Source organism: Carassius carassius, chromosome 3 (assembly GCF_963082965.1).
Source record: "Carassius carassius chromosome 3, fCarCar2.1, whole genome shotgun sequence".
In the NCBI taxonomy this organism is placed as follows: domain Eukaryota; kingdom Metazoa; phylum Chordata; class Actinopteri; order Cypriniformes; family Cyprinidae; genus Carassius; species Carassius carassius.
Window position 1 is genome coordinate 2,752,930 of NC_081757.1, and position 26,337 is coordinate 2,779,266.

At 35.8% G+C, this 26,337-nt stretch overlaps 4 protein-coding genes across 6 annotated transcripts; all 4 read right to left on the minus strand.

Moving 5' to 3' along the window:
• Positions 1 to 10,099: 10,099 nt before the first annotated feature.
• On the minus strand, positions 10,100 to 14,026 carry LOC132115977 (UDP-glucuronosyltransferase 2B31-like). 3 transcript variants are annotated; one of them, XM_059524462.1, is made up of 3 exons: positions 13,755 to 14,026; positions 12,255 to 12,313; positions 10,100 to 11,998 (listed from the first exon to the last, which is right to left on the minus strand). In XM_059524462.1, the coding sequence occupies exon 3, from the start codon at positions 11,985 to 11,987 to the stop codon at positions 10,407 to 10,409; it is 1,581 nt and encodes a 526-aa protein (XP_059380445.1). In that variant the 5' UTR covers positions 11,988 to 11,998; positions 12,255 to 12,313; positions 13,755 to 14,026; the 3' UTR covers positions 10,100 to 10,406. The 3 variants fall into 3 exon arrangements, with proteins under 3 accessions (XP_059380445.1, XP_059380454.1, XP_059380436.1); XM_059524471.1 differs by lacking the exon at positions 13,755 to 14,026 and adding an exon at positions 12,397 to 12,713; XM_059524453.1 differs by lacking the exon at positions 12,255 to 12,313.
• A 3,244-nt stretch (positions 14,027 to 17,270) lies between these two features.
• Positions 17,271 to 19,228, minus strand: LOC132115995 (placenta-specific gene 8 protein-like). Its single transcript, XM_059524483.1, has 3 exons — positions 19,113 to 19,228; positions 18,859 to 19,013; positions 17,271 to 17,552 (listed from the first exon to the last, which is right to left on the minus strand). The coding sequence occupies exons 1-3, from the start codon at positions 19,207 to 19,209 to the stop codon at positions 17,355 to 17,357; spliced, it is 450 nt and encodes a 149-aa protein (XP_059380466.1). The 5' UTR covers positions 19,210 to 19,228; the 3' UTR covers positions 17,271 to 17,354.
• Positions 19,229 to 20,031: 803 nt separating this feature from the next.
• LOC132116005 (cornifelin homolog B-like) lies at positions 20,032 to 22,022 on the minus strand. Its single transcript, XM_059524511.1, has 4 exons — positions 21,543 to 22,022; positions 21,240 to 21,369; positions 20,925 to 21,079; positions 20,032 to 20,753 (listed from the first exon to the last, which is right to left on the minus strand). The coding sequence occupies exons 2-4, from the start codon at positions 21,340 to 21,342 to the stop codon at positions 20,631 to 20,633; spliced, it is 381 nt and encodes a 126-aa protein (XP_059380494.1). The 5' UTR covers positions 21,343 to 21,369; positions 21,543 to 22,022; the 3' UTR covers positions 20,032 to 20,630.
• A 344-nt stretch (positions 22,023 to 22,366) lies between these two features.
• On the minus strand, positions 22,367 to 24,699 carry LOC132116000 (cornifelin homolog B-like). The gene is made up of 4 exons (XM_059524498.1): positions 24,535 to 24,699; positions 24,315 to 24,430; positions 24,026 to 24,180; positions 22,367 to 23,566 (listed from the first exon to the last, which is right to left on the minus strand). The coding sequence occupies exons 2-4, from the start codon at positions 24,415 to 24,417 to the stop codon at positions 23,444 to 23,446; spliced, it is 381 nt and encodes a 126-aa protein (XP_059380481.1). The 5' UTR covers positions 24,418 to 24,430; positions 24,535 to 24,699; the 3' UTR covers positions 22,367 to 23,443.
• Positions 24,700 to 26,337: the final 1,638 nt, after the last annotated feature.

Below are 26,337 nucleotides of genomic sequence, written 5' to 3' on the forward strand. Positions count from 1 at the left end.
CGAGCATCAGCATTGAGTGCATCTATAAATGAAGGATTAATCAACGGTTGTTGATTTGGTCAAGTGGTCTTACAATTAGGTACAGCTTTGAAGATTAGGTTTTTTAATAGTAACTACACCATCTGGGCCTAAATAGCATATTTCTCTTTTGACATCCATTCAATAGCTGTATATTAAAACCAGCTGTGACAAAATTGAAATATTTTTTTTTTTTTGCAAGGAACATATAAATTGAAAAGATTGTATCATACATTATAGTGCATATTTTACTCAGTGTTATTATTGTATATACAGCAGACACTGATTTGGAAATCTGCCATCTTTCCTTATGTCTGCCATCAGGTTTTTGTTTTGAGCCAGTTATTTGGGCTGTAAATAGCATGGGACTAATCTTTCTAGAGGCACAGAAAAACATCATTCTTGGATTGTTAGATAGCACCATAAGAATGCACATCAATCCTTTCAATATGTGCATTTTTAATGTAAAATGCCCCTTATTAACTGGGAACTGAAAACATTTACTTCACTATACTATGCACTTATGCACCTAATGTGAGCTTTCATTTTCAGTGTGACAATCGAACCAGAAGTGTATAAAAACAATGCAGCACACTTCTGTTTATAAGTGCTTATTGTTGTATTCTCATACTGTGTACTCTATGACATTCTATTTTAAAAAGAGTAGGCGCCATATACTGCACAGTAAGCAGTACATCATTCTTCTATTCTGAATATAGACAGTTTCTTGCGGAGTTGAACGTATGATAGCAGCATACATTTCAGCCCACTAGCATAAATGCATCCAAAGCAAGCAGATGCAGTCTCACTCTAGGCTTGTAGTTGCATTCATAAAGTCAAAGCAGAATCTGATAAATCCTCCAGTAGGTGTCAGACCTGTTTTGGAAATGCTTAAAACCATTTCAGAAGAGCTTGACCTTTGCTCTGGTCTCTGACTCGCTGTGATCCGGGATCTTTGGCTGTTAAGGATTTTCTTTTAATTATTATTATTTATCCTCATTTTTATCTTACAATTCTGACTTTTTTTTTCAGATTTCACAGGTAAGAAAAGTCCGAAATACAAGTTACAACTCTTTCTCACAGTTTCAGATTTTTCTCTGATTTTATATTTCGCAGTTCCTTTAGCTTGTTTCAGCCACAGAATAAAAATAAAAAGGTATTGCAACTTTTAATCTAACACTTCCAACTCTTGATTGTTTGGAGAAACAAGTGTAAATTGTGAGATTTAAACTCAAGGTTTTGAGAAAAAAGTATGAAATATGAGATAAGTGGCAATATCCTTTTTTCTCCCAAGGTAAAGACTTTTACAATGTTACAATACATTTCAATTGCAAATAAACGTTGTCTTTTTAACCTGTTAACTGCACTTACGTTTACTTCACTATATTACAATTAAATCCTAATCTAATCATGATAAACTATATATTGTTGGAAATGCCTAAGACTCCTAAATATATATTTTACCAATCTTTTTTGTGAAAAATTATGTAGGAAAAGTAATAGATTAATTTATGGCAAGAGTGCACCTCAAAAACCTCGATCCTAACAGGAGTTCTGATCTTTGTCAAAAAATAAGTCTTCTTTGTTGCCCTTTTCTCTATCACATTTTAGAAATCATCAGAAATTATATATCACTTGAAAACTTAAAATCTCAAAATTCATCCTTTGAAGGATGAGACAAGAGCATAGGTGACTTAAAAAATCTTAATAACCCCAAACCTTCGAATGCCAGTTACACCTGAACTCAGTACAGACATCATAATAAAGCATTTTAAGCAATACAGAGAATGCATTAGAATCTCCTCAGGCTGACTGGGAGATGCTGAGGCTCTTACACATGTTGTTCTTACTGACAGTGCCACTGCTTCATACCAGCCGTGTCTTAAGGACATCACTGATGTTGTCATAGTGGAGACAGGTCATTTGTCAAATCTCAGTCTGATAAGAAATGTTCAGCACATGCCTTAAAGACTTCAACTCCGATTAGCATCTGTATGAGACAGCTACACATCTGCACTGTGGTTGAGGCGACTTTTGGGACAAGATGTTACTCGTGATCCCTCGTGCATGGGCAGAGAAGAGATCTCCGAAGCCCTTGACAAGCATCGTTACAAAGAAAGATGTAGAAAAGAGGGTCTAGAAGGGTGTTGAGTCCGTAGTAAATCTGATAGTAAAGATAGAGAGACATTTCCATCGCACACTGGCCTTGTTCACTTTCTGTGAGAAGCTGGGTAACAAATCTGTAGCCGACCAACAGGTGATAGGACCCAAAAATGACAATGAAGATGACAGTGATGACAACCAGGGTTGCAAGATTCCTGCGGCGTTTGTGATCCGCGACAGACGAGGAGTTTCGTAGAGTCAGCCCGATTTGAGCAGAGGTCTACCTGAATGTCAATAAGAGGAAAGAAAGGCCAAAAGGTTATGAATGATTTAGTTATGATTGTGTTTACAGTACATTCCTTTAAAGAGACAGACATTGTATCAGTGTTTGTCATCTGTGCAGTGGCATTTTTCATGGCATGCTAATTTATTCCAAGGCCTGTGTGCTGAGACAACATGTTACTAATGTGCCAATAAATACGGGCTGGTTAAAAGTTTTTGTAAGGTAAACAATGCGGGTGGAGTCGATGACAAATTAGAGCATCTGCGATAATAAAGATTCTAAATCACACGTGCCAAGTTCTCAGAAATATATAAAATTAAACACACACACACACACATACACACACACAGACACACATTCATTAGAGTTGTGTCCTGTCATTAGAGTTGTGTCCTGATATGTCACAAAAACAAAAACACACACACACACACACACACAAATATATATATATATATATATATATATATATATATATATATATATATATATATATATATATATATGTATATATATATATATATATATATATATATATATAAAATACAGAAGTTAAACAAGAAAATTTATACTTTACACCATGAATACATGTGCATTTCTTATTTTTAAAACCATATTAAAATGTTTTTTAAATTATTATTTATACATATACATCGTTTTACAACCTAAACTATCCCTATCTTGTCATTAAGTTGTTATTTTAAAAGACTTGTTGACCTTGACACACGGGGTCAGCAGATGCCCTCCCTGTGATATCACTTCCTGTCTTAGTTTTTTTTTTTTTTTTGCATTTTGGTTGCACCAGACTGATTTGGCTGATTAATAATATTCATACATTTCCAAGAAATAATAATAAAATGAACTATGTAATATATGTCTGATGGCAGAAGCTCTGGGAACCCTGGCTGCTTTACAGTTTTTCTCGATTGTTTACACACATTTTCTGAAAGCATGCCTCATATTCTCAAAACTCTACACACAAATCCAAAAACACACACACAATGGGCAAAACCCCTCAATGCTCCTGCAAAATGAAACTTTACATTCAAAACAATGTTATTTCTTCTCAAAATGGTATTTTGTTTTCAAATGACACACACAAACCATCATATGAATAGACATTTATAAGAACCATTTGAACACTGATGTGCTCAGTGTAAAACACTATGATGAATGGAAAACACTTACTCTCCATTCATCATAATCAGTGTTACACTTACTACAGACAGTACATACATAAGTGTGTTGTAAAATATTTGAGAATATTGTTTTTACAGAACACACAAATACACGGTAACGAATATATTTAATTTTTCCCACAAAAACAATGTACACAGTGTACTTCCCAACCAACACAAAGTAGGACATACAGTGGTCTACATACAAAACAACAGAAGAATTTACTGTATACGGTTACAGTAATACTGTAAAAAAAAAACACTATGCTGCATCCTCTCTTCTGTTGCGGTCTGGCCACAGCACCTCATCCACATCACAAGCAATGTTTTCCCTGGCCAAGCAGCGGGGGAAATATCGCCTAGCATGGCGATTCCAGCCATGAAAAGCATCAGCTGCTATATCTCCACATGCGTCCTCCATAGCTTGGAGAAGAGGTATACGCGTTTGAGGATTTCGGTCATACACTATCCATCTCCAGGCAGAAAAAAAATCCTCAATAGGATTGAGGAATGGAGAATATGGAGGGAGATAAACAACTAAAAAGCGTGGGTGGGCAGTGAACCAGTTACGAACCAGAGCAGCCCTGTGGAAACTTACGTTGTCCCAAATGACAACGTACCTGAGCTGCTCTGGGCCATCTCCCTGATCTGGTGGAATGAGTGTGTTGTGTAGGGTGTCCAGGAATGTGATCAGATGGGCGGTGTTGTAGGGGCCAAGGGTAGCATGGTGATGGATGACGCCGTGATGGGTAATCGCTGCACACATTGTGATGTTCCCTCCGTGCTGGCCAGGGACTTCAACAATGGCACGCTGGCCGATTATATTCCTTCCCCTCTTTCGTCTTTTTGTGAGGTTGAACCCAACCTCATCAATGAAGATGAACTGGTGCTCCACTGCAGCCACCTCTAGCTCAAGGACTCTCTGAAACACACATGACAATATCAGAAATAGACATGGAGTGGTCACTATTGTGAAGCTCAATCATTATGATTACAATATTGAAATATATATAATTTACAGTAATGTATACAGTGTTGAGAGTATGCATCAATTGTGGGACTCACTTGCACATAGTTATGTCGCAATTCTTTGACTCTTTCTGAATTGCGTTCAAATGGCACCCTGTAGACCTGCTTCATCCTGAGATGATTTCTGCGCAAGACATGGTCCAGTGTTGATAAGCTTACCCTATCAATATTTTGAAATATGTCATTGTTTTCTATTATCTTTCTTTGTATTTGCCATAATGTTATGGCATTGTTTTCTAGGACCATGTTAATGATTTGAGTTTCCTGTTCAGGAGACAGAACACGTTCCCGACCGCCTTGTGTTGGTAATCTTTCAGTTCTGCCAAACAAATACATAGTAAAATAGTGTAAATACAAAGTAGGTATACATTTCCTATATACATGAAGCATACTTTACAGCATTTTTACAGTCCTACAGAACAGTCCACAGGCAATACTGTACTACTGTACTCATTGAATACTGTATTTATATGTAGTACTGCAATTTTCTAGTGAGAGTAGATTTCTTACCTATTCTCATTTCGGAAAGTCCGGATGATGGATGCCACAGTGTACCTGCTCAAATTTGGCTGTACTCTTTGCCCAGCCTCCCTCATTGTTAGACCATGGTTGACCACATGATCAACTAAAGTGGCTCGGATCTCATCAGAGATTACGTTCCTTGGCCTTCCTCGTCCTCGTCCTCGTCCCCGTCCTCGTCCCCGTCCTCCTCCTCCTCCTACTCTCACTCCTCTGGCTCTGCTTTGTTTCCAATGTTGGCATCCATTGTTCCATTGAAGAGCTCACCTGTTGCCCTTTTATGCTAAAGCTCTGATTGCTAATTGTAAAACTGTGTGACGGGTGTTTGCCCATGTGATGAGTCAGTGTGCATATCTGAATGGCAGTGTGTTCCTTGTGAAAACAAGAAATTTTCCGCATGAAAATTGTGTTCCTTGTGAAAACAAGAAATTTTCCGCATGAAAATTGTGGCTAAAGCAGAGAATTGTGTGTAGTGTTTTGAAAAAAGTGTGTTTTAGAACTGCAGTTTGAGTGTAAAGCAGGAATTGTGCTTGTAGTTTAGCAGAATTGGCTCAGGGGGTTGGTGAATGAGTTACATGTTGTGAAGTGAAGTGAAGTGAAGTGACATTCAGCCAAGTATGGTGACCCATACTCAGAATTTGTGCTCTGCATTTAACCCATCCGAAATACACACACACAGAGCAGTGAACACACAAACACACACTGTGAGCACACACCCGGAGCAGTGGGCAGCCATTTATGCTGCGGCGCCCAGGGAGCAGTTGGGGGTTCGATGCCTTGCTCAAGGGCACCTAAGTCGTGGTATTGAAGGTGGAGAGAGAACTGTACATGCACTCCCCCCACCCACAATTCCTGCCGGCCCGGGACTCGAACCCACAACCTTTCGATTGGGAGTCCGACTCTCTAACCATTAGGCCACGACTTCCCCTTGTGGTCATTGTGTCTCAAGTACCAGAAAATGTGTGTAAACAATCGAGAAAAACTGTAAATGGCCAAGGAGCGCCCAAGAGGCCATTTGCAACCAATCACATTTCATTTTGTGCCACGTCATGTTTATGGGCGTGGAAATGTCACAATAACAGACCAGTGTGTAAATCTCCAAGACACAATCTTGACATATCTCACATACTAATCTAGCGTTTGATAGATCCTGATAAATGCTCACTGACACAGTTATAAACATGATGGCTTTGTTCTTCCATTAGAGGGGTTTTGTGCCATTGGCATCTTTGTTTCCAGGTGGACGGTTAATAAATGCAACACACATCTCCTGGAAATTCTGTGGAATTCAATCAGATGAGGACTTTGAAACTCCTGAAGTGTTTCCAGTAAAGTGTGCCGTATGCATCAGATGTTTAGCCAATGATCCATGTGTGTGACGTCTGAGGCTGAGACTAGCATCGCCCTGACATTGACCTCATGACCCCCTGTCCCCCATAAAAATATAAATAAATCTTATTTAGAAGTTAAAAACATGCTCAATGTAGAAGAGGTGCAATGCACAAATGAACAGCATTTTTAAAGAAATTGTTATATTTTGACTAAAAAGAGCATTATTTTCTTAATCTTTTTAAGGGTCCTGTTCCAGTGACAAGCTGTTGTACCCCAAAAGGTATAATTCTCTACATTTCCTTTATATAGTCTATACATCCACAACAATTTCTGAAAAAAAAAAACTTTTATTTGTATGGCCATCACATAAAAAAGGTCTAAATCCTTAGTCTGGGGCCATGGAAAATAATTAAAGGTTCTCTCTTGCACTGCACCTTCACTTCCTTTTTACATTTTCCCCAATATTTCTACCCCCCCCCCCCCCCCCACACACACACCCTTTTATTTTCTTTCCTGTCACTTCTTCACCAGCAGGTCTACAGAATGTGTCCACCTTGTTGAAAACATTCACCTCATTTCAATGTGTTAGCAAAGAAGGTTATTTATCTTAAAATTACTTAAATACCCTAAATTTAATATTTCATACAAATATTCAGACATTTTTATCTGAAAATGTTTTTTTTTAAAGAAGTCTCTTCTGCTCACCAAGCCTGCATTTATCTCATATTGTGTAATATTTGTACTATTTGAAATAACCGCTTTCGATTGGAATATATTTTTAATATGTAATGTATTTCTGTGATCAAAGCTGTATTTTCAGCATCATTCCTCCAGTCTTTATATTGTCTGTTGTATTGTCTGTATCTGTTGTTTAAAGCATAATAATTATATATATATATATATGTGTGTGTGTGTGTGTGTGTGTGTGTGTGTGTATATATATATATATATATATAAAGGAATAAATTACATTTTAATAAAAAATGTTCACAATATTATTGTTTTGCTGTATTTTGGATTAAATAAATGAAGGCTTGGTGAGCAGAAGAGACTTCTTTAAAAAACATTAAAAATCTTTCAGATCAAAACCTTTTGACTAGTAGTCTATTAAAAAACAATTTCTAAAGTGTCTAAAGTTCATATTTTGTTTTTGTCGTTGAAATAATATGTTTCTTGTTATTTTTTTTCTTATCAGTTGTGTACATTAGGGTTTTATCTTACATCTAAAGTTGTTCAATTAATGTTTTTTTTTTTATTATTTCAATATTATGTGTGTTACTATGATTGTGTTTAGTGTTTCTGTGAATAACACGATGCACATATATAAATCCCTTCTCAGCTTGTGGAAGTGCTGTTTGGGATGAGCTTTGATTCATTTTGTGACTTTCTCATCACCACCTGTTTTTGGTGGTTATTAGTAGCCTATTACAATGGTTCAAAACAGATATTAGTACTTTAATATGCCTGGTTTATTAACATTACATCAGTTAATTAAATACGTTTTTTTTATTGTGTATTAAGTCTGTAAAACCTAAAATGTTGCTACCAATATTTTCAACGGTGAAGTTCTGGCAACCACAGCTGTCGATATTTTACCGTAAATGTCATAAAAAAAAGTTTTATGTTTTTTTTTTTTTTTTACAGTGTATAGCGTATTTCCAGATGGACCTGACCTGCACCTGAAGCCCTGAACTGGTCAGTGATGTTGCTACAGGTCACTGTTTCTTCTGGCCGCTTCCTCTCCTTCATCGAGTCCCGCGCATCGGTTCTGTTCGGAATCGTTCCGAACTGTTCGGTTCGGTTCTGTTCGGTTCTGTTCGGAATCGTTCCGAACTGTTCGGTTCGGTTCTGTTCGGTTCTGTTCGGAAGCGCGCATCACGTGAGCTGATTCATAAAGCGCAGCCCTGACAGTCAAGACTAACGGATTTATGATTTATTATTATCGATTTATCATCGAGTGAAAAAATGATCACTTTGGTACATTGAGAAGGCATTACCTTTGCCATCATCTAACACAGAGTGAATATATATACACACACACACACACACACACACACAACATTTATTTAAAAATAGAAAACTTTGGTATATATATATATATATAACATTTTATACATCAAAGAATAAAATAAATAAATAAATAAAAACAATAATGTTTTCCCAAAACGATTAAGCAGAACAGCTGTTTTTTAACATTCATAACATACATTTTATAAAGAAAAACGAAATATAGAAAATAAATGTTTATTGAGCAGCAAATCAGTCTGGAATCATGAGACACTGAAGACTGAAGTAATGATGCTGAAAATTTAGCTTTGCCATCACAGGAATAAATTACTGTATTTTAATCAATTCAAAATTTACTTTAAAAGAACATCTTTTGTATTTTTTTATGTTGTAATGTTTAAATTCAATTAAAATGAATGATTTTATTATTATTTTTTTTTATTCAGACAAAACCATACTAAATGTTAATATCAAACATAACATGAAAAAAAACTCAACATCAGACAAAAATATAATACTTTTCATCTCAAGTTGTTCTTTGACATGTAGATGAATGGTGACTAACTCAGAAGCATGCTTTCTATGATTGTGATTCGTCCACGACATTTGAATCTTCTAAATGTTCATTATACATGTCAAATCGAACCACTCCTCCCAGCAACCTCAGACAATGGTTAAGCAACCTGAGTAGAACACAGAAATGTCACACGATACCGTTTTACTATAAAATAAATGTCTGTCATTAGACTCCACAACAATTAACAAACAAAACACCGGTTGTTCCAGAACCTGTGCTTAAATTCCTTAAAAAGATAAATATTCTCACCTCGTGTAGGTCTGGAGAGTGTCTGCATGTCAAGACCCACCACATGTGCATGAACCTGTGTATGTATGCATTAAAGTGGAAAGTTGTTCAACCAGGGGCTTGTCTGCCTTTTTGATCATTTTTCCAACAGGAAGCCACTTCTAATATTTTTATGGGAAGTTTTGGTTTTGTGATGCATACCTTGCATGCTTAAATGAAATTAAGACATTACGGTTTATTTTTAAACATGCATGTTTTTTTAAGAGCATTAAGAATGCTGCTGATTCCCAACAGTAGAGGCTTTTATTCTGCAGATGTGAACATGTGGTAAATGAATGAAAGCAGGAAAGAATTCATGACCTGAGATAAGAAATACCAGGAGGTGAATTAGAACTGAAACAAGCAAAGAAGTTAAACCTTTATTGATGATTTAAAATGCATTCACAGTGGGAGAGGGAACAATATCAAGGCTGACATGAAAATACATGTTGTTGGCTTCTATACAGACACTGGATCACGTTGATTAATGAACATAGAAAGTGTTGAGGATCTGGCGAATACACCACAAAAAGAACAGCATACAGTTTGTAAGGATTTAGTGCACAAAAAAAGTACAAAGACTGCTACTTCATTATTCAATTTACATGAGTTTGATTAGTCGTAACCATAAAATTAGAAACATACTTGTTGATATCACATCTGGTACTGAGATTTCTAAAGTATTGTTTAACAATATTCTGGCATTGCATTAACAAATGACATGTGGTCAGATCAATATTACCCGCCCCCCCATTCTATAGTTGTTTTTGTAAACACTGGTTCTCATATTAATAAAACAAACTCAGGTTCACCAAGTGTGAGATTTTCCATTTACATATTATTACATTCATGCATTTGATAGACACTTATATCCAAACCAAATCACATTGCATATACATTTAATCGGTGCAGGCTTTCCCTGGAAATAGAACCAATGACCTTGGTGTTGCTAGCACCATGCTACAGGAATTACTTTAGCAGTACATCTTTTGTAACCGAATTAGATATGAAAAATAAGAATAATATTTGGCTGCTGCATTTAATTCAGTGTTTCATCAGCTTTTCAAAAAGAACATATCAAATGTTCAAGCTCGATTCATTCCAGCTTCCTCTTTTTGATTGACTTCCTGCAACACAAAAGCTTGCAGACATATACTGAGGTCAAAAGAGCAATCACAATGAACGTCAGTAGAAAAGCCAACACATCTAAGCTATGATAAGAGTACCAAGGCAAGTTATTCCCCTCTGGACGAAGGTGAGCTGCTCCTTTGTGTCTGATAACATACTCGATCCAAAAAGTGGCGCTTTCAAGAGGAGTCAAGGGTTGATCGCGGTGCAGCTCTGATAGTTTGCGGACACTGCTTCGGTACAGTGGGTTCTCGAGGACATCTTTGAGGGCTTCAAGGAATTCTTGCGATGTAAGTGTTGCGACCTGAAGAACCCGAGCCGCACCTCGAACCTGCAGTCGCAGAACATTGTCAAACTGGTCGAAGAGGAGCGGCAAAGCTAAGACAGGAACTCCATGGTAAATAGCTTCGTACATACCATTGGTGCCCCCATGAGTGACAAACGCACGAGTCTTTGGATGGCCTAGCAGATCATTCTGAGGAAACCACTCTTGAACTAAAGTGTTGTTTCCCAGAGTTGAGGGTCGTTCCCCGTGGTACCGCCACAAGACTTTCTGAGGGATCTCAGCAAAAGCTGTAGCAATGGCCTCTGTGATCGCTGTAGGAAGAGCGCTGACTACTGTTCCCAAGGACATGATGACAACTCCATGCTCCCCGGAGCTCTGCATAAACTCTTCCAGCTCTGCAGGAAGTGCTTGATGCGGCTGACATTGAAAGCCACCAATGTAGACCACGTTAGGCATGGAGGGCCGTGGAAACTCGAAAACAAAGTCCATTCTCATCAACCAAATGTCAGCAGATTGCTGCATTGACAAAAGATCAGCGCCGGGAGGGAAATGGCGCTCAAGCAATTCACTGTAAATTGGCACGATGATGCATCGCTCCTTGAAAACGCTAATCAGATACCATAGGACATTTTCCGTCCGCTGTAGGAAGTTCATTTGGTCGTGGAGCAATGAATTGTACAATGGGACATAGGACGGAGGAGAGGGTGCAATTTGCATGTGAGCATCCCCTGCATTTAGCCAACGTACATTGTAAACCATGGGGAGTTGGAGGAATTTGGCTAACAGGACACCGGCTGGGAATGCAGGATCTGTTAGCAGCAGATCAAACTTAGCTTCTCGCAAGCGTTTGACAAGTTCTGCATCGTCCAAAACGGCAGAAATCATTTGAAGTGCTCCATTGTGAAACACCTTCAGCACATTGGCGATATGTTTCTGCTGTTCCAAGAAACGGAAGAAAGGCGACATCTTCTGCAGCTCCAGTGACCTCTCTATCAACTTCATGAAGTAGTCAGAGCCCACATCTTCGGTCTCCATTGGGTCGACTGTGATGGTGCTGTAAAGGGAAGTATTGTCTTGGATATACCAACTTTTAGAGGAACGCACCACGGTAAGGCTATGACTGTGGCCGTGGAGGTTTCTCAAAATGACTTTCATGTTCACCCAGTGGCTACAATCCTCGGGCCACACCAGGATATTCCCACCATGACAGCAGCAAATCACAAAGAGTAGGCCAGTGAGTGAAGATAGCTGTTTGGACTTCATCTTTCAGAAAGCTGAAAAAAACAAAACAAGAAAGGAGAGCACGAGATGTTTATAAATATTACATCGGGCCATTTTATTCCAAAATAAACACATTTCACATATACACAAGACATGGTTATAATAGCACATAATTGTATTAAATTTTTTTTGGTATTTTATTAAATCCTAATAATATTCTAATTTGTTTTACATTAAAAATACATTATATATAAAATAAATAAAAGTATGAATCGAGATACATCAGCTACATAAACAGTAAGAGCTTACCATACAACCAAAACAATGCTAATATCTTAATGTTGACCAATAAGCATTTCTGACAGCACCTTAGGGAAAAAAGTTAATTTCAGATCAGATTGAATGCATTTTTGTTTTTGATTCGTTCCGCATCTATCACTCCTGGAATAACCTGTTCGTGTTTGTAGATAATAATCCATTTGTGAGCTGGAACGAATGATACTGGACACTCTGTACCGTGTGTCAATCTCCAGATCTTGCTCTGGAGTACTTCAGTGTTCAGTACAAGATATCTGTCTCATCCTTGATGGCCAAGCCCTTACTGTTAGGAACTTGTCCCTTTTTCTTTCTTTCCTAAATCCCACCTCCCCTCCAGCTCCTCCGACTGGGTTACTCTCTTCATCTGTCTGTCCTGTCACTGTGGATCTGGAGCGCAAACATCCTCATTCAGCAGAACAGATGGCCTCAAACACCCTATTAATCCTTTACCAAAACGCCTTCAGGAGGCTTTTCAACAAGTTACATCATGCCATGTGCCCGTAGACGAATTAACATTTGAAACATTATGATAACACATGAAATCATCAGACCTCACATGTCACAGTTTTAGTCTGGATGTCCTGTACAGAGCACATTCAGTGCTTTCCAGAGAACCCAAATAACCGGATGTTTCACCTTGAATACTCTCCTTGGTTTTTAAAAATAGCTGACATTAATTTAGTGATCATTTTGAACATCCTTTTAGATATAGGATAACATTTTGTAATTATAATTTAAATCTGATTAATTTTAAAATTGTTTGTCATAAATCAGCATCTCAGGAAAATGTTACATTGGGCTTTAAATCAAAATATGATTTTCTGTTATGAAACGAGATATAATTTCATACATACAGGACTAAAAGCATGTTCATTATAAATTTTGGAGATAGGATCAAATAATTGGATAGGAAAACAATTTATATATCAATATTTTTATGAATTATTAGATATTATTATGAAAATCTAACCAATTTACACTTATTACAATTATTAAACTTCTTTTTCCAACATGCTGTCCCGACAGCACTTTAATATGCAAATTAGAAACAGTGCATAGATTATATTGTGCTTCATGGGAAAACCAGTTTATGGGATTTTTAAACACATTTTGCATAAAGCAAAATGGTATATCAAATTATTTTGTTTTATATTTTATTACTTAGTTTAGAAACATCCTTTAACAAAGTTTGGTATAGAAAAAATCCTGAAAAAAAATCCCATTGTTTATGCATTTTCATGTCTATTCTTGTCATTATTTCTTTTTAGAAAAACGGAGTCCTTGTGCCCTCTACAGAAGACATAGCGTAACATATGAATAAAATATTTTTAGTTTTTAAAAAAATATATTTTGCCATTTTCTTAAGCTCTAAACAAAGTAATGACATGATAAAAATACTAAATTTACAAAGCTGTATATTTCTGGTTCTCAGGAGGTTAAGGCATTAGCAGTATATGAACTAAAACATATTTGGGTAAAGCTTTACTTTACCTTTTGTACGACTCAGCCAATTCTGTTGATGCTTCGGCTGTCTGGTGCAAACACTGCCAAAACAAGTTTTGGATTTCCCAAATTTATACCGATGCACTCAACACAGATATGATCATGTCCATCCACACTGTGTAAGACACGCTAAAACAGGCAAACCACCTGCCTTTGCCAAACCTGCTTCATCTACTTTGTAATCCGAGATCTAAAGTGGCCTGTGGTCAAAGATTTGGATCAGCTTTCAATCCTAGAGAAGAATTGTAAACTTCTTCATTGATTCTCAGTTGCCCCTTTTTGAAGTTTTAGGTTCTGCACTGAATCATGAGGCAAAATTTGGGCACGTAAGAAAAGGAGCGTCAAAAGGGCTATCTCTGCTCACACAAGGCTTTGTTTGCCAGAATACAGTTTGGATGGGTTACTCTAAGAGTGAAATGCATGTATTCATTCATGTACAGTCATTCTAAAGGCTGTTTTTCTGTTCACAGTTTGTACTTCAGGTTCATTTCATGCATTTATTACCTTAAATTCATTTGATTTAAAATGGTCTCTTTGATTTACACCATTACAGTTATAATAACACAACTTATAAAAATACAGAGATTATGATTGCAACCAACACCACCATAATTTAAAAACAAAAAAAAAACATTTTAAAATAATACATTGGAATGCAGAAATGTTCATGTGATTTTTCTTAAATATTTGGCAGGAATACATTCTTGCAGTACTGATTTGGAAATCTGGATTAATGACTACCAAAAATACCACTCTCTCTCTTTTTTGGCAAAGATTCCCTAAAGAACTTACAGAGAAAAAGAGAACTTGCTATAATAACATTTAAAAGAATTGTTACCACATCCAGACTATGGTAGCTCCCAGGAAGTGGACTGAACTATGTAAGGCCAATCAGAATTGTGAACATGCATTCTGCAGAAACCTAAAAGGACTGAACACTGCAAAATATCATTTCCCAAAATATATTTTGTCCTTTTCCAGCAAAAATAAATAAACATCCTTAAATCTACCTGCTAAACATACATTGTGTACATTCTGAGAACTGTTTTTATCTTCTTTATCAAATAGTTTTACCTTGTTTTTAGCATTAACACTCACTCAAATGTATTAATGCTTAAAAATAATAAATACATAAATAAAAATTTATTTATGCTTAAAACCTGTTTTTTGTTTTGTTTTGTTTTTTGCCAAAGATTTGAAAAAACTAAACAAATTCAAGAAACTGACTTTCAAGTAATTGACTTTAAATAGCAATAAATGGAAACAAACATCCACATAAAATATCCAGTCAACAAAATCTTGAAATCAGTTTTTTTTTCCAAAGAATTTTGTGCTGTGCATTGCTATTGGGAGTGTTTTTTTTTTTTTAATAAACACTTGAAAAAACAAAAACAAAAAAAGATTAGCAAAACTCTTTTTGTGCCCCAAGCAGAGACTTTGAAGTGTTAACCCTCTGGGGACGGATTGGGCGGTACCGCCCAAAATGGCATACTTTTACAAATGTGTAGTTATCTCAAAAACTATTAATGCTAGAGAGATGCCGTTTTTTTTGGCGTCTTCCTCAGATTCCACTGAAAACAACGGTATCGCAATACCACTGCGTAAACAGGCCAATGAAAACGATTATGTTAGGCAGATTCAACACGCAACAACCAATGTAAAAATTGCCGCTGGGAGGAATATTTTTCTAACCCAATCAGAGGAAGGTTACCATGATTTATTCTAGCCATTCAGATGACTCTGTAGCTCTGCTGTAGCCTTGTAAAAGCTGGCTGGACCATGGGCTGGACTATAGTAAAAGACTGGCAGCCAGGTGTAATCAATAACCAATCGGAGAATCAGCATGAGGTGGAGAAAGCAGAAAGCGATCGGAGTGTTAGCGAGCACAAAGAGATAAATTCGAGAGAGACCTAGCATTATTACAGAATTGTTTTATCAAAATGGCAAGCAGTAAAAGATTTAGGGCAGAACAAGCTCTGGAACAATTACTGGAAAGTGACGAGGAGAAATCTGGAGCAGACAGCTTTTACACAGATGACGAAGTATTTTACCAGGATGGGGAAGATCCATTTGAGGACTGGTATGTAACTTCAAATAACCTCTTTATCATTATAATTTATTATATCATACATCTTGAGTATGTATATGTTTTGGATTTTTAGTCAGATAGCGATTGAGGCATGAAATATTTGTTTTAGTGTACTATACTACTCTTTCCCTGTAAACTCAGTTCAAGAGTGGTGTGAAATTTGTTTCAATAGACTGACTTACTCAACTAAGTAAACTGCTCAGGTCAAGAGAGGTGAAATGTGTTTTTAGTGTACAGTGGAGTTTCATTGGGTTACATGAGTTTATAGGAGTTATTTTTTTCTACATTGAATTTTGACACAAAAACAGCTTCCAGTTTGATTGTGTATTTGCTCTGATGCAGGATGCAGACAGGACAACTCGCTGCACACCCCTACCCATTGCTCCCTTGGACCCAGCAAACCCTGCACACAAGCCTGCAGATGTCAGAAAGTACTGTGAGCACTGCAAGGCAAGCAAAGTGTACAACAAGACCCCCTGACAGTGTGGGGCATGCCATGTGCCCCTCTGCAACTTCCTGGAGAGGCCTTGCTTTGCTCAGTGGCATGCCTAGGACTGTTTGTAAAAAAAGTTAATTATTTAATTGTTCTTTTACACATTTGATTAAACAATAACACATTTCTGTCAAGCAAAGAGTTTGAAAAATATTTTTTTTTTTCAAAAACTGTTCTATATTGTGTGATTTTCAGTAATAAATGACAAATCTAATTTTCGTTTTTGAAATTCTCTAGTTTATTGTACATTTTCTTTCACTCATACTTCCTTTATAAACATATTGCATGCATGCTTATGGTAGCTTAGGGTCTTCTGAATCCATCGATACCAAATACATGGTGGTCCATCATCATTACATATGGTTTATAAGCCGAAATGTAAAAATAGAGAAAACGGACCAAAAAAGGGCTTAGTCCCCTAAGGGCACTGACCAGAATACTTTGTTTTCCTGCAGTTGGTTTAAGTTCAAATATCCAGTGTTATTTTGACACTCAAAGAGGTAAACAGAAATAGGATTTTATTTAATGTTTAAAATAGCTGGGTACAACTTTTATCATGGTTAACCTTTGCATTTTTTCCTCAAACTTATTTTCAGAGCCAGAGCAAGAAGAAATCAACACATGTCTTCAATTTAGACACATGAAGAAGTCTTAAATGGTCCAAAAAAATAAATAAAATAAAATAAAATTCCAAGCTGCAAAATCATCCAGTTAAGATACAATACAAACCACTTGTAGATGACTTATCTTGGAAAGATCTCACGCATTTAGGTTTGTTTGCTGTGGTGAGAGGCAAGCTGCCAAAAGCATAAAAACTTATTGAATATGTGTGCATATGGTCATGTATGTATGTACACAATGATATATGGTCTCCAGAGTCAATGTCCAACTCCAGCAGTATATATATATATATATATAAATATATAAAAATAAAATAAATCACTTCATCCATCAATGGAAAATCTCAACCAACTTCCGCAGTGGGTTAATCTGATGAGATCTTCAGTTAACCCACTGTTGTTGTAACCTGTGTTGTTACAACAGGTTTTGGGGCAGAAACCACCACTGAGGGAATTGCTAAGACCACAGGTTGAGCATTAACCACCATGTGATTTGTACTTCGTCTTTTTAATTCTCTTGCTATTTGGCACCAGGAGCAAATGTTGCAAAAGGTCACATACATGCAGTCTGACGCCAACCCGCCCTGTAAAGAAGCAAATCATAATTAGTTGCTCAGAAATGTTTAATTAAGTGTACTCTTGCTGATCTGAGAAAAATTTTATTGGATGAGGAAAAGCAAAGCCCAGACACAATTATTATGAGCCCCAAAATATTCAGGGATGTATAAAACGAGGGCAGTTAATTTTTTACATACATATTTTTAACATTTTACATATATAGAGACTTGGTGAAAGAATGAGAGAACCATAAAAAAAATAAAACCAATGCATGGTGGTTGCGTAATGTTAAAAAAACATTACCAGAAGATATTATTCACAGCAATGTGTGTACGTACCTTCAGTTTGACTGTGTGTTGTTTAACATAAGATTTCTATCAACTGAAAGCACAAGTTATCCAATGCTGTTTTATTCACTGATGCTCTTCAATAAGCAGTGCCAAAAATAAAAGCAAAATAAAAGTTTAAAAATGTCAAAAGGGTCAATTTTAGCATTATATTTTTAAGTCTACTATAAAATAATTTTATTTTTATTTCATACTCCCCTTTTATTTTAAAACATAATAGCATTATCACACTTTATTATTTTGTTTGTTACTTTTTTTTAACTAGCTAAATAAAGGGATACTAATATTATCATCAGCAATATTCATTTATTTTTTATAGTTAGGCCTATATTTAATGGGTTACACATGTGCAGTGCGGGAACTAAACCCAATCTCCAGATGCTCTTATTAGAACCAGGCCAAAAACTTAGTAAATATTAATAATCCTTAACTTTTTGTAGACGGTCTCTCATTTTTTGACAAATGTTTTAATAACAGTTTTTTTTTAAAACTCCTTTAATGTTGGCTTAAAATCAACATGGCTTAAACCTCATTGTATATGCTCAGCATTTGGATATTACCATATAAATATGTCATGTCAATTAAAGTAAAAGAAGTACTTTGCAAAGTTATTCACAATGTGAATATAGCTGCAGCGGATACATTCATAGTGTTTGTGATAAACGTACGTTTAGTAACATAACAGTTGAAGATAGTGAACTTTTATTTTTTAGGTTGACTTTAAAATAGACATAACCAAAAATTAAACAAATCCCGTGGGCGTGGCCAAAGGGCCGCTGCTGTAAATAATTGAGTAGCTCCTCCCCCTACAGATGTAATCTCCCTCAAAACTTTTGATATAACTTGAGAGCCCAGGAAATTCATAAACATTAGTATATAAAAAGAATACCATGTCCAAATCACAATGGTATTGATATATATATATATATATATATGTCTAAAAACAATAACAGAATGTTTTGGTACTTTTTTGCACGACACATACCTGTATGCCATATCGATTTCTCACAGAAGCCCGCAGTGCCATAGACACCGGAGGGGTGCAGGCACAATTATCAATCATGGGCAGACAGCAAAACTCCCCAAAATCTGATGCGGTGGAACAAATAAAGCAGAGGGGACACCATATGGCGAAGCAGCCTGGAGAGAAGCAAATACAAATACAGATCAATTATTTAATGTATCACAGCTTGTGATAAAGCAAAACATGATAAGCAATAAAAGTCACTTCACACTCACAGACATTGCAGTCATCAAAGCATCCGCAGATTCCTGTGCTCCATTGGTTTGAGCTCACAGCTATCACAGGACTGAACTGAGGCTGCTGAAATATCATGTTTGTGGCTCTACAGTCGCTGCAGCGTGAATGCAGAAAATAGCTCATATTAAAAAAATACATTTGAATATCCTATATACATATTTTAGCTGAAATATGATTTTGCCTGTCTATGATGACCAAACTTAGATTTAAGAACTGAACTAGTTATTGATAGAGCATTAATATGAACTCACCTCGTTCCTCTCACACACTGAACTGTCCTCTGTATTACGGTTTCACAGCTTTATTTGAATACAAGGAACAAAATGTCCTTAGTACATATAGTTTGCATATAGGTTCCTCTCAGGATCCGAAAGATAATAATGAAATACAAGGTCATATTGTTATTTTAAAGTAGCTGGAGCTTCATTTTCATTGAAGAAATACACATGGTTGGACTGACTTCTCAGTTTTCAATAAACTATTTCTGTGGATGTAGCAAAGTAAAGATGAGTCTACGGCTGTGAATTAATGTTTATTCCATGTTTACATAAGCAAACATTCTATATAATCTTCCCATACTTACAAGACAAAAACATTGATGGTTTTATTATTATTATTATTTCTGGTAAAGTAAATATCAGCTTTGATTCCAGCAGTCTCATATCTGATCTTGGCCCTACATTACGGACTAATTTTAGTTCATTAGTAAGTATTGCTCAGTCACTCACTACTTATATGTTAGTTTTTTGTGAGCTTTGAAGTCCCAGTTTCTATTCATATTTTGAAAGAGTGGAAATGGCAGCCTAATGGTTGAATAAGTTTAATTTTGTAAACGTGAAGAGAAAACTAAACAAAAACAAACATGTCACAGTGTTAAACACATTAAATGCAAATGCATATGTTTTTGATCAGCTTTATTGAGTGTCCTAACATAATTTTGTATTTTCTACATTCAATCATTTACATGCCTGCAAAAACACACAATAAAACATCTTTCAGTAATATCAAACCTCTAGTGTAAATATCAATGGCTCAATATAACAACAACTAACTAACTACAGTGAAAATCACATGATGCATATTCATTTAAATATAAGATGTGGTGAGGTACATTGGAAAGAATGAAGTCTCTAAAAACGAAAGGAGATCAAAACAATCTAGTGACACTAAACATGTGGCAACATTAAAATCCCAAATCAGAGTATTTCTTAGGAGAATCCATTCTTCAGAATTCTTCACCTCCGGGAATAAAGTTGTACGCCATCAATATGCAAAACACATTCCACTACAGTGTCTTGCCCAAGGGCTGATCCCAGGTCAGCTTGTGTGGGAGGAAGATCAAGATCTGTGACTGTGATTACAACTGCGGAACAAGCAAGTCTTTGTTTTTTTGTTTTTTGAACTGAAACAATGTGATCCGATAAGGACAAAGTGTGCTTTAGAGAATGTACTGTGAAAATGATACTGAAGGTGCATGAGGATGATGCTGGCGATCTCTAGGTGGGCCTGTTGTTGAACAGAGTGATAGGATGGAGTCTGGCCTTCATCTCCCGTCTGATCTGACACCACGAGCACGGTCCGCAGAAGTAAGAGTACACACAGTCATTACAGATAGAGTCCTGAGTGAGCAAAAGAGGAAATGTTAAACATGATGAACCTGAATATAAGACGCATGACTTTTATAACCTGTTGTTTTGCAGTATATTGTTATAATGCAATTGCATTTGAATTACAGTTTCTAATAAGACATGTAAGGCTTGATTGAAAAAAATAAATAAATGGGTCCTTACCGTGATACCGTACCGCCGGCGTGTGGAAACCCTCATGGAGAGAGTGATCGGGGGAATACACCCGCAGCTGTCCAGGAGAGGGAGGCAGAGACATTCTCCATGATCTCTGGCTGTGATGCACGCAAAGCAAGGGAAACACCACACAGAGAAACAACCTGCAGAAGAACCACTGATCAATTAGTCTTCCTCAGTAAATAGAACATCAGATTGTTTAGAAAGCAACTGCTACATGGTTTTTTAGAATTTTGATTTTTGAATTCGAATTTTTGGAATTCTCAAACATCCACACAAGAATATAGACACACACAAACTCACACTCGTTGACGTTGTCGCATTCGCAGATGCTGGTGCTCCACTGGTCTGATGCAGCAGCCACGACCAATGGCTTGGGCTGCTGAACCACCATCTTGGACGCCATGATGGATCTTTTTCAATTTTAAGAAATCTGAAATTCCAAAATAAAACTAGTGTTAAGATTCTAATTCACAATTTTAACACTTCATTAACAGGTAACTTCACAAGTCATACACTGTGTAAAAAATTAATACAGCCTATATATATAAAAAAAATATATATATATATATATAATAATGCAATTTGTTGCAGATTTTGTCTTACCTGGGAGAGAGAGGCAAGTTGAGCAAGTGACTGACATTTGAGAGGAGGATGCTGTCTTTTATTTAGAGAGGGAGGTCGGAGGTCGGGGATGTCTAGACGTAGATTCACTCTCATACACGTGCACACATACGCACATAGTAAAGGATGCTTATCAAAGAGCATGATGCTTACCCATCAGACCGGAGCACAGTCTTGATGAGAAAAATGACAAATATGCCAGATCAATAGATTTTGAAAAATTGACAAGAAGAACCAAATGTAAAGTGACTGTTAACAGTGCTGTGATCTCTGTAGTGTGTCTTTTGGAATTAAGAAAGCACCTAAAACATGTACAATGAGGTGAAATGTCACAGTATTTGTACAGATGCAAGGTTTTATTTGCTAGAATGAAACTCAGAGTACTCCAAAATCATTGCAGCAACAACAGAATTAATAACCAGAATAATATAATCACGAGGAACATTTTATGGAATCATTCGATTGTTCTTAAAGTAGAGATGATGTAAAGAGCAGCACATCATGTCCTGATGTTTACATTTCTTCGTTTTTTGAAATGTACTTCAAGGTTAGAGTAAATATTTGTGAACGTTTGGATAAAAATCATCTGCTAAACTGCAAATGACTAATAACGTAAACTAATCTTCAGGTGTAGAGCTTTGTGTCAAAATGAAATAAAATTCAGAACTCAATCATGTTACAATACTGAATTCAATTCTGTATGAACTAAAACATATCTGTTATAGTAAACAACTTATGTATGTTTAACAAGCCTGTGCCATGTGTGATATTTGAACATACATAAATATAAGGAATATAATTAAAAACTAAAATAAGTCATAAAACAATTGAATGCTTTTTATTTAACACTTTATGTAGCCTACAGTAAGGTTGCATTTGTTGCCATTAGTTAACTACAATACTTAACATGAACTAACAAAGGAAAATACTTCTAAAGCATTATTAATCTTAGTTTATGGTGATTTATATACCTTACTATAATCAAAAGTTGTATCTGTCAATATTATTCAATGGACCTGAGTGAAAATTTACAGCTGGATTTTTATTAACCAATGTTAACAAAGATATAAAGTAATAAGTACGCTAACAAATGGATTACTTATTTTTAGTTAATATTACTCAGTGCAAAATAGTATTACCACTTTCACAGTTTTAAAATAATAGTAATTACATTTTCTTTACTGCTTTTGACAGCTCCCTGAAATCGTAACCAGGATGCAATTCATTTAAATTATTTTTATGACAGAAAAATAAAGAAGATAAAATTAAAGTTAGTATCCTGCAAACAATGTATCAGTAGCATGGAAAAACTTTTAAAAAGTGAGGAAGAAACCTCGAGGGGATTCAAGACTCTAATCAAACGTTTTTGTCACTCACAGACTATTTGATAATAAGATATACTGTTAATTAGATATAATGTAAGATGGGATAATCATTCAATTTATTTTGGGGAATACAATCTATTTTTTAGAAAGGTGAATTATGCACACAGTTAATGAAACCAATGAAACATCATACAAAATGAGTGCAGTTCATCAAAATTTTAATTTCAACACATGTACAATGACATAATATATTAACAACTATTTATAAAAGGCAAAACATAACTAAAAGCAAGAGCTTTGAAACAGAATTAAAAAGGACCTCATGATTCAAAATGATAGTTTCACAGTTACAGATCTACATCAATACATTAAAACATCAGTATGGTTAGTTATCCTAAAGAATCATGTATTTTTAGAGAAGAGTTTTCGGTCTTCATTCCCGAGCAGACTACATCTGAAATCCACATCAGTCCTTGGGTCAGAGCTGAATTTCAGACTTCTCCAACACACTCTAAGCTAGCTTATTTCTTTTCAGAGCTGATGATTCATCAAGTTGTTTTATTTTGATCGGTTGCGGAAGAGGGTGACGGGGTGGTTGCGAGCTATCATCTCACGTCTTATCTGACAGTAGGAGCACGGGCCGCAGCAGAAGGACAACACACAATCATTACAGATAGAGTCCTGTTAGAGAGAGACAGAAGAAATCAATCAGTCACTTAACATAAAACTGACATCTGATACAAGCTATGGATCTAGTATCAAAGAATATTCTACAGCACATTTAATAAAGACCAGCTGCTTTAACTTCATGCACACATTATTTCCTCCTGATTTAAGTGTAACCTTACTGTATTTATATGCCTAAAAAAACGAAACTTTCCACCCCTAAATAAAAATAATTATTTAGAATTATATATAAATATTTAAAATTAATTAAAAATATTATATATATTTTTTGCTAACATTAATAAATGATTTATTTTTCATTTTTACTGTAAAAAAAAAATTATATATATAAAAATTATATATATATATAATTATATATAATTATATATATATATATATATTATATATATATATATATATATATTTATTTATTTATATATATATATTTTTTTTAATTAAGTCAAAAGTCACTACCTCAATTCCATAGGTGCGCCGGACAGACACTCTCATGGCCATAGTGATGGGTGGGAAGAGACCAAAACTGTCCAGCAGAGGCAGGCAGAGACACTCTCCATGATCTCTGGCTGTGATGCAGGCGAAACATGGACAGCACCAGAACGCAAAGCAACCTGCCGAACCAGGAGGGAAGAAACCATTCACCATGTGAAAAAGAGAAGAAACGTACAGATATACTAGATTCAGATGCATTCAATATTACATGAAGACACGCACACACACACACACACACACACAAAACACTCACAGTCATTGAGGTTGTCACATTCGCACATGCCAGAGGACCATTGGTCAGATCCAGGAGCCAGAACAAGTGGCTTGGGCTGCTGAATAACTATTTTAGTTGCCATGATGACTTGTGCTCTGAAAGAGAAAAAACTATTAAGAAAACTGAAACATGCATTTGAAGGTCAACTCTTTATTTGTTATGTGCATTAATAAAGTTAATATGCATATGCAGTTCTTACCGTGCAAGAGGAGAGACAGTCGGGTATGACGATGGAGATCAGTACTGAGCCTTTGTGACAATCTGTGAGACTTTATAGAACCATCAGTGTCCAAACACACGTACACATGTGTAGAGACAAAAGATTAGAATCAAGCCATATCTCCACAGAGACAGAGCTGGTTAGTCTGGTACATGCTTTTCTTTTTATCGATAGATTTTTGGTGATTAACAGTTTTGCTGACGTGAGACATTGTGACTCATCTTAATGAGACTGTGTAGTCTACTGATACTGAGAACTACCTATGAGAAAAAAATGAGAAAAAAAATGCACCACACTCACCAAGATCCTGTAGACAAATAGGTTACATTTGAATTGTGTCAAGCATTTCTTCACAATAACTGCAACAGTGGTAAGCGTTCTGGACATAGCCTTTACACAAAATATCTAACTTAGAGCATGCAGTGCATTATGGGATGTTCATAAAGTACTATTTTACAGTAATGCATACCTTAAAATAAAACATGTACTACCACTCAAACGTTTGGACACAGCATATTTTTAAATTATTTTAAAACAAATACTTTTTGACTCAGCAAAGATGCACTGAATTGATCAAAAGTGACATTTATAAAGGTTTATATTTCAAATAAATGCAGTTATTCATCCACGAATTTAGGGAAAAAAAATGTCAAAGTTACCACAAAACTATTAAGCACATATTGTTCAAAGATTATATTGAGAAATAGCACCAAATCTGCATATTGGAATGATTTCATAAGGGTCACATGACACTGAAGAGATACTAAAAATACAACTTTGCCATCACAGGAATAAAATACAAATCATAAATCAAATAAATGCAGCTTTGGTGAGCATTAGAGACTTTCAAAGACATTATAACATATTTAACCCATCAATAACCACGAAGTACATGCACCTGTAAAGTCATACAGAAAAATCGGTTATGAAAAACATAGGCTATTAAAGTTTACTACATAAGCTTTTATTGCAGTTTATTAAACAGTTACATAAAATGCAGGTAAAGACATGTCACTCAGGGTAGGACCACCCTTGTAGTGAGGCGACAAACAGACAAAATAAAGCCATTTCGTTGATGATTTTCATTTACATTACATTAGGTGGAATTTACACTGTAATTGCATAAAGAATTATTATACCATTACTATGACTGAATCACAAAGTGTCTTCCTAAATTGTAGCATTTTCAATGCATTAAATCTTCCAACATATGATAACTAAAACAATTCCTAGAAAGCAACTCATTCATGGTCATTACCCATGAGAACCCACAGAGGGTGTGCTGGAGAGATACTTGCACGATCACTTGTTGATATGCGTTTCTTAAAGGAATAGTTTACCCAAAAATGACAATTATGTAATCATGTAGGTCTATTCATGATCCTGAGTTTTGACATTCCACACAGCAGACAGCATTTAGTGAAAATTACATGCTTGAGGGTGTTAGAAATGTTGTTCCCACAACTTCTTTGTACTCTTTCCATAAATGGTAGCAATGCAATTAGTTGATTTAATTAGGAATAACACAAAACATTTAAACCATGATTTTGCCATGCAATAAATTCTCTCCGATCTGCTTGTATGTTATGCATGATTTCTGTGATATAAAATAATAGAATATGCATATAAACATTCACACATCTGACACACATTCATAATGCTGGAACAAATATTACATACGTTTATGATGCATTTAATACAGGGGTGCCCAAACTCGGTCCTGGAGGGCCGGTGTCCTGCAGAGATAAGCTCCATCCCCAATTAAACACACCTGAACCAGCT